The sequence below is a fragment of the Kryptolebias marmoratus genome, linkage group LG21, assembly GCF_001649575.2.
Source record: "Kryptolebias marmoratus isolate JLee-2015 linkage group LG21, ASM164957v2, whole genome shotgun sequence".
NCBI lineage: Eukaryota > Metazoa > Chordata > Actinopteri > Cyprinodontiformes > Rivulidae > Kryptolebias > Kryptolebias marmoratus.
In genome coordinates, this window is record NC_051450.1 from 16,080,928 (window position 1) to 16,088,587 (window position 7,660).

The 7,660-nt window shown below is 42.6% G+C and overlaps 1 protein-coding gene across 1 annotated transcript; it reads right to left on the minus strand.

Annotated features, from left to right (window-relative positions):
* Positions 1–1,631: 1,631 nt before the first annotated feature.
* Positions 1,632–7,319, minus strand: spice1 (spindle and centriole associated protein 1). Its single transcript, XM_017406404.3, has 18 exons — positions 7,128–7,319; positions 6,889–6,981; positions 6,314–6,361; positions 5,963–6,103; positions 5,776–5,878; positions 5,553–5,671; positions 5,330–5,418; positions 5,133–5,245; positions 4,893–5,018; positions 4,533–4,807; positions 3,989–4,120; positions 3,776–3,911; positions 3,600–3,695; positions 3,092–3,522; positions 2,158–2,344; positions 2,032–2,086; positions 1,870–1,927; positions 1,632–1,777 (listed from the first exon to the last, which is right to left on the minus strand). The coding sequence occupies exons 2-18, from the start codon at positions 6,979–6,981 to the stop codon at positions 1,721–1,723; spliced, it is 2,259 nt and encodes a 752-aa protein (XP_017261893.1). The 5' UTR covers positions 7,128–7,319; the 3' UTR covers positions 1,632–1,720.
* Positions 7,320–7,660: the final 341 nt, after the last annotated feature.

Here is a 7,660-nt window from a genome sequence, read left to right on the forward strand (position 1 = left end):
CCACCCTTACAGCCTCCGTCCTGTTATTATCTGCCATATTTACTCCTTTTGATTTCCCTGCCGCTCATTGTCAACATCCACACGGATCTGTTGTCTACAGGGAGGAGGAGGGGGGGAGATCAAGTGCTCCCTTTTCCTCCTCCAGCATCGCCTTAAAACGAAGAGCAAACATCACCTGGAGTGGAAACAAATCAACGTGTTTTCATTCAGACAAGGAGCATAAAAGCAATTACTTGAAAACGTACAAAAAGTTTAAAGTATGTGTTGAATACTACCCTGAGCTACTACCACACCAAAATTACCTTTAATAGATCTAAAACTGACTGAATTAGAGCCATCTTTTGTGACTGGTAAGTCTGATCAACTCCAATATGATTAACTCAAGAAGGTAATCAGCTGTGAGGGAAAATCCAGTTATTATGTTTAGGAAGTTCCATTAAAATCCGCCCACTAGTTCATGAGATATTTTGCTAACATTCAAATAAACAAATAGAGCTGCTACGCCTTCAGTAATCCTCAATTAGACATCACATTACAGCCAAATAACTTCAAATCTTAACTCGCTTTCACTAATAATAAGACACTATATACGAGGTATTTAAAACCTTTAAGGAAGTTCTTATTTCCTCCCCTCAGGAGACATGAACATGAGGTCCCGCAGTGTTTGTGTATCTGTGTATTCTTCTTTGCACGGCCACCGGACAACTTTTCAGACCCAATCTGAAACAAACGGCTGCCCAAACACACCACCCTGAAGACATTTCTGCCTCTCACAGTAAGAAAAATGCAGAATTAAACCACTTTCCCTCTAAAAGTCTTTATGTGACGCCTGAATAGATCTACGTGTGTTAAACTGTTGGCTTGGGTTTTACTTGTCTGCTTTTCTTCATCTGTGAAAGGATAAATTCAAGTTGTTAAGTATTAAAAAGGCATCTTTAGCAGGAGTTTAAGCAGATGGAAAGTTTAACCCTCCAGCTCCCTCCTTGATTGATGAGTCTGCAGTGCCACCTGCTGGCCAGGGTGGGGTAAATGTATTTTTATTTTTTATTTTAAATCAGGGGTGTTAAACTCTGCAACTCAAGGTGGTAAAAATTAAAAACTTGGTCCTAGAAGAGGGCCATTCTTGAGCAAAAATACATAAATTACCCCTGGTTTTAGATAAAGCACAGGTAATTGCAACACCAAAACATTTAATCCTTTAGTGTTGATTAAAACTTAATGTTGTGTATAAACCCCTAAAGATGAAATACAAGTTTGATTATTGGGGAAAATTACATTCCTTGGATGCAAACTTCTTAACATCAGACTTAAAAGCTGTAAACTTTCCAATCATCTTTAATATTATTATTAATATTAAGTGTATTTCTTGCCTCAGAGGTCCTGCTGTGGATGTATCAGAGTGCAATCGAAGCTAAAAGACACACTAAATCTGATAAAGATCTTCATGAAAGCTCCTCCAACGGCAGGTCAGGGTTGCCGTGGTTACTGTGCAGCATCCACAGGTTGTCCTCTTAGGTGAACTTCATACAATAAACCCAACAAACCGCCTGAAGCAACTACTACCAGGAACACGAGTTTCCCCCCTGCTGTAGATTTTTATTACCTTATAAGGAAAAGAAAAAAAGAATGCCTTTAAGTTTAAATGTAAACGCTTTTATTAAAAGAATTTAAAAACAAAATGCTAATTAAAAATAAAAAAGAATAGTTAACTCCTCAGGTTTCATCTCATGTGAGCAGACAAGGCAAACCAGCCTTCTCGTTCTCTCTGCTTCTCCGTCTAACGTGGAAAAGTGAAATTAGGACCGAGCGTTAAGAGTTTGATTAAAGTCAGCAACATTCGTGTGGTCTGCGGTTTATGTTTGTGTGCACCTGGGTTTTTCCTGCTCCTGTTTCACAACTACGAGAAGATGCGTCGGAGCCAGCAGACCTGCGACACACGCATATAAACTCTTAGTTCACAACTAGAACTGTGCTGTCAAATTAGATTAACAATAATCAAAAAGATCCTTTGTGTTCAGCTGAGCCACCCACCGTCGGTGTGACAGGACGTCCCGCTCAGGCAGCAGCAGTGACTCCTCCAGGCCGTCTGAAAATTAAACACTTTCAGTAAATCATCTTTAAATCACGCCGCAGCCGCCTCCTTTTTACCGACCCCACCTGCTGCGATCGGGCTGAAGGCCGAGGGAGGAACGGGGGAGGCGGAGGGAGACGCTCTGACTGCGACGTTCTGCCTCTGGAGGTCGATGAGCTCCAGCAGGCGACTCCTGGCTGCTGCGCTCTGCCTGTTGAGCTCCAGGAGGCGCTGCTCCACGCTGTTCACACCGAGGATGACGGACGGCGAGGCCTGAATGGGAAAAAACGACAACTTCTTCCAATCATTGTTTGATTTATAAATGTGGAAGAAATACTAAGAAGTGCTGATCTCTGCAGCTCTGAGAAAATTCCTTTTCATTCCTCTCATATCTGATCTAAAGACACTGAATATTAGTTTTCCTGTTGATCTTTTCATTCTTCTTCTGCATACTTCCTGCTAATTTAATCGTTTTAACATTCAGCAGATAAGAGCTACAACTTCTGGTTTTTCTAATTTTACATTTTTTAAATGTTTAACTTTATCTACTAATTTACCCTTTGAGATTTCAAAATTATTCTTCTTTTATCTTTTATCTAGTGTTCCATTTCTTTGATCTTTTATCTAGTGTTCCGTTTATTTGATCTTTTAGCTAGTGTTCAGTTTCTTTGATATTTTAGCTAGTGTTCAGTTTCTTTGATCTTTTAGCTAGTGTTCCGTTTCTTTGATCTTTCAGCTAGTGTTCAGTTTCTTTGATCTTTTATCTAGTGTTCCGTTTCTTTGATCTTTCAGCTAGTGTTCAGTTTCTTTGATCTTTTATCTAGTGTTCTGTTTCTTTGATCTTTTAGCTAGTGTTCTTCTTTCATCTTTTAGCTGGTGTTACGCTTCTTTTATCTTTTCTAACTCAGTCTCAACATTCAGGCTGTATTTTTATAAAAATGCTGTTAAATATAATTTCACTGTTGTATTTGTTTTTCTTCTGAGTTTCTGAAGCGTCGGATCATCTAACATGCTTCTCACCTGTTGACTCTGTGTTTTCTCTGTAGGAGACTGAAAGTTCTGGGTTCTGCTCGTGCTCCTGGCCCCGGATGTCCTCGTCTCTCCGACACTTCGAGGCGCGATCCTCCCCGCGCTGACTGGACTCGGCTCTCTCTGCTCACTGATGCCGTTAGGCGATCCCGCGGCCCCCGACCTGAGGTCCTTGGCCTGGTTGAGCTGAGCCCTGATCAGCTCGTTCTGTCTGCTCAGCTGAGCTATCTCAGCCAGCATGGCTTCTGGAGACGGCTGGGCACGGAGCGGATCAGAGGGGAGTGACAGCGAGGAGGAGGAGGAGGAGCGTATGCTGAGAGGCGCACTGTGGAGACTTGAGGACGAGCCGTGAGCCTGAAGAACCTCACGGGAGCTCTGGGTATCTACAGGGGAAAGGCGATGCAGAGGAGCAGGAGGAGTCACTGTAAAACAGAGAGGAACTGATTTAGGCCTCTTCCATGAGACAGACACGGGGATTATTTATTAAAATGAAAGTTACCGAGACTTTGTTGGCAGTTATCACTCTGTTGAGGCGGGGAAAGCAGGACAGCGGGAGAAACACAAACTTGTGTTTCCTCAGGAGCTGAGTGACTAACTGCTCAACAACAATTCACAAACAGTTATTACAGATTTATCACCTATCCACACGTAGCACTCATGTGGATGGATTTATACCAGTAGACTTTGCATCTCTGGCGTCGGAGTCTCTGGGCGGACTCCCGTGTCCCCCCAGAAGCCCGAGTCCTCCCATCACCAGCACCACTGCGTCCAACTTCTGCTCCAGCTCCGCCGTTTGCTGCCGCAACCCCGCCTGAGCAGCACAACAACAACGGATCGTGAAGGAAAAGTGCTTCTGGGGCCGAGACAAGAAGCCGAGCCGAGTCTCACCTGCAGGGCAGCAGCCTCTTCTCTCAGAGTCAAAGTTTCAGCTGTAAGAGCATCAATAAGCCCCCGCTGCTCCTTTAACTCCTTCTGCAGTTTTCGTTTTTCCTCGGCCTCCATCTTTGCCGCAGCTTCCCTCTGACACAAACAGAAAGGGTTCATTTAAACAAACAAAGCAGCTTAAACAGCAAGACAGTGCTGAACTGAAAAGTGAAGACTAATTTGGTTTAACGCAGCACAAACAGTGAAGGTAACAATAATCCAACAAAGTAGCTGCAGGAAGTGATGTGCATGACAAGCAGCTCCAAATTATACTATTACCACAAGAACATAAATTATTTATGGTAAAAGTAGCATTTTCCAAGTCCTGTTTGTAGCTCCTGCAAATTTCTGATAGTTTTGAATCTCATTGGAAAAAGGGTTTTGACTATTCAGGCAAAAAGGAAACTCTCTGATACAATACGCCATCATATAAGATGACGTGACATGTAAACTGCTCTCAAGTCTCCACGAGGTTGAATAAGAAGTACCTCCAGGTCTTCTGCAGTACCTGTTTGAGGACGTGTACTAAACGTCCAAGCGTTGAGACCAGGGCGACAGAGAATCCAGTGAGGCCTTGTGTTCGGTGGCGTTTTGGACTCCCTGATGACTCTGGTCCTGCGTCGGGACTAAGAGTTTCCAGGTCTGCCTCAACCCGACCCAACATGGCCTGCAGCAGGCCCAGACTGGACCGGTCTCCGCTAAGGGAGGCAACAGAGAAGCCATCCAGTTCTGAGCTCTGAGAAACACACCTCCTGGTCCTGTTGGTACAACTGCTGGTTCTTCCTGAGACACATAAAAAAGATACATCTCTCATGCGGTGGTATTCTCATATCAGGTGGTTCATTTCAGGGTTTGTTAGGGACTTTACCTGACTGACTGGAAGGAAGTTCAGGATTCAGGACCTGAGAAACGAGGGCAGACGTTCCTTCGTTGCTTTCCTCGAACTGATTCTGTTTGGACCGAACACGTCGAACAGCCACAGTGGCATTGAGAGCTACAAAACAAAACAAAACAAAACAAAAAAAAACCAGCCAAAGTTTTGACTCTTTGTATATTGTGATTGTTTAATGTAAAATGCTAAAACAGAAGATATATTAATGAAACCTACCCATTTGGTCAGGTGCTCTTCCTGAAGCGCAGGGTGTCACAGGAACATCGTCTTCCTGATGATGAACCTTTTGTTGCTGTGTGCCTCTTGGTTTCATCTTTCGTACACTGGCTCTGCAAAGACACAAACAAACATTAATGCATCTAAAACAACAGGACTGTGTTGATAATGGAGGATAGCTGCAAATAAATGAATACCTTCTAATCACACGAGTCTCTGAGTTACGTGAATAACACACATCCTCATCTCTGCACTCGTCCTTTGAATCATCAATTTCATTAAGGGCCTAAAAAATACAATTTTGCACAACAAAAACTAGTAATTACAGTTAAAATCCACACAAAATGCTGAAAAGATCATACACAGATGTATGGTACATGCTGTTTTATACAAGTATTTAAAGGTCCCACTATCGCTCACCTCTTGGTCCATCATAGACTGGCTGAGGAGAGACAACTGGGTTGGAGGATCTGGTTTCTGGTGAACGGGTAATTCTGAGTCCGAGTCACAGTTTGGAGCCACAGTCACACTGGGATTCCCTTCCAAAACACAAACATAGCATGTCTCTAATATACTACCCTTTTTAAATTGATGTTTCAATCATGTCACAGCCCCTAGTTAACCGAACAAGCCGTTTATTTACCAGTCTGCCTCCGTGGGGCATCTCCAAACAGGTCTTCGACCACAGCCATGGCTCTGTCAGAACGGGCCAGCACATCCTGCAGCAGCAGCTGATCTGAGAAGACCTGCAGCAACACACCGCCATGCCACAGAGCTGCACTTAACTCTGCACAGAAAGCATTAAAAGAGGAGGAAGCCATCTTACAAACCTCCCTGATGATGCTGAGGCTGGCCTGGTCCAGAGGCGCAGGACTCCCCGCATGTCTGAGACGACGCTTCAGGGCCCTCTCCTTCAGCTCCCACTGAGCTGCAGCTTTGTTGTGAGACTTGTGGATCTCATGCCGATGACTCTAAAAAAGAAAAAAGAAACAAAACGTGAGCCGTCTCAATTTCATTTTTAACTTCTTACAAGCTAATAATGTGTAGCATAACATCAAACCCAATGACTAACTTCTCATCTACACAAATCACACTATATGAGTCCAGTTATTTATTTATTTATTTTCTATTTGGGGATATATGAGCATCGCTCATGATTCTAAGCGCAGGAAATATCTTACCAGCTCAGCAGGTGTTAGCTTATGCACAGATAGGTCATTGACAGTGCTCTGGAACAAAAAGTTTAGAGTTAATAAGATGCTTTAACAAAAATACAAAGTGCGTAGCTTTTAAAGCCTTGAACATCAAAAGTACAAGTCAAAACAATTTAAAAAAGCAGCATTTAAACATCACTACTCTCTCACTCCATTAACACATATACATTTACTAATCCTGACTAACTAAACCATTTATACAACTAATTGTAAAACTGAACACAAATACAGGATATAAAACAAACTATAGCTGACATATACGTTCATCAATGTTGACAGCATTGGTTATTAAAATGTCATGAAAATCCTCAAATGTTTTCAAACCATCAGGAAGTGAGTTTCATTCTTTAATGGCTCTAAATGTCTTTAAATAACTACACTTTCCTGGAGCAATCAACCTGAAGGATCTCACCTGCTCTGGACAATGTTGTACAACCGTTTCCAGTGGTGGAGTTTGTCATATTATGGACTATTTTAAAGACCAGCATGATTAGATGATTATAATTGTTTTGGGGAGGGGGATAACAGCTGTCAGCACTCACCACCCAGTCCTTCCTGGGAGCTTTTTTAGGACGAACAGGCCTCTTTCCTTTGGTTTGTTGTTGTTGTAAGCGCCCCACTCTCGCAAACGACATCTGGTAACAAGCAACAGGTTAAAAATAAAATAAAAAAACACTGCTTTATAAACACAGTACTGATAGCAAGCTAGCAGGACCTCCACTGGGGGGTTTGAAATTCCCGCATTAATGGGATGGACGGTTGAGAGGAACCTAACACTCACCCTTGACGGCACGAAGCCACGATGACAATAAAAAAAACTAAACAAAAACAAAAAAACAGCGATTTATATGTGTTACATGAAGCTAACGCTAGTTGAAGCTAACAGAATCGTCCGTTCAGTCGAGTTTTTAACAGTCGCGCGCCACTTCCGGCGCGGTTACCACGGATACCGCTTCTTCTTCTTCACCGTCTTTATCCGGGCGGACTCAACGCAACGCCGGTGTGTTGCAGCCCCCTTCAGTTTAATTTTGTTTTATTACTTTCAGGGAAATTCAACAGCTTTTTAAAATGTAGCTATTTAGTTATTTAGATTTATTTGACATTGTTTCTGAATGTAGAGTGGCTCTAAAGTTGGGCTTTCAGTCTGTATGGCAACCCGTTTGTGTATTTATTCAACATCTTTGATATAAACCGTTATTTTCGCCAACTAGTTTAGAACTAGTTCAACTAGTTCAACAAACACTCTAACTAGTCAGACTTTATATCAACTAGTGGCACTTTTGCTCAAGTAGTTAGTCGACTACAGTGAGTTTT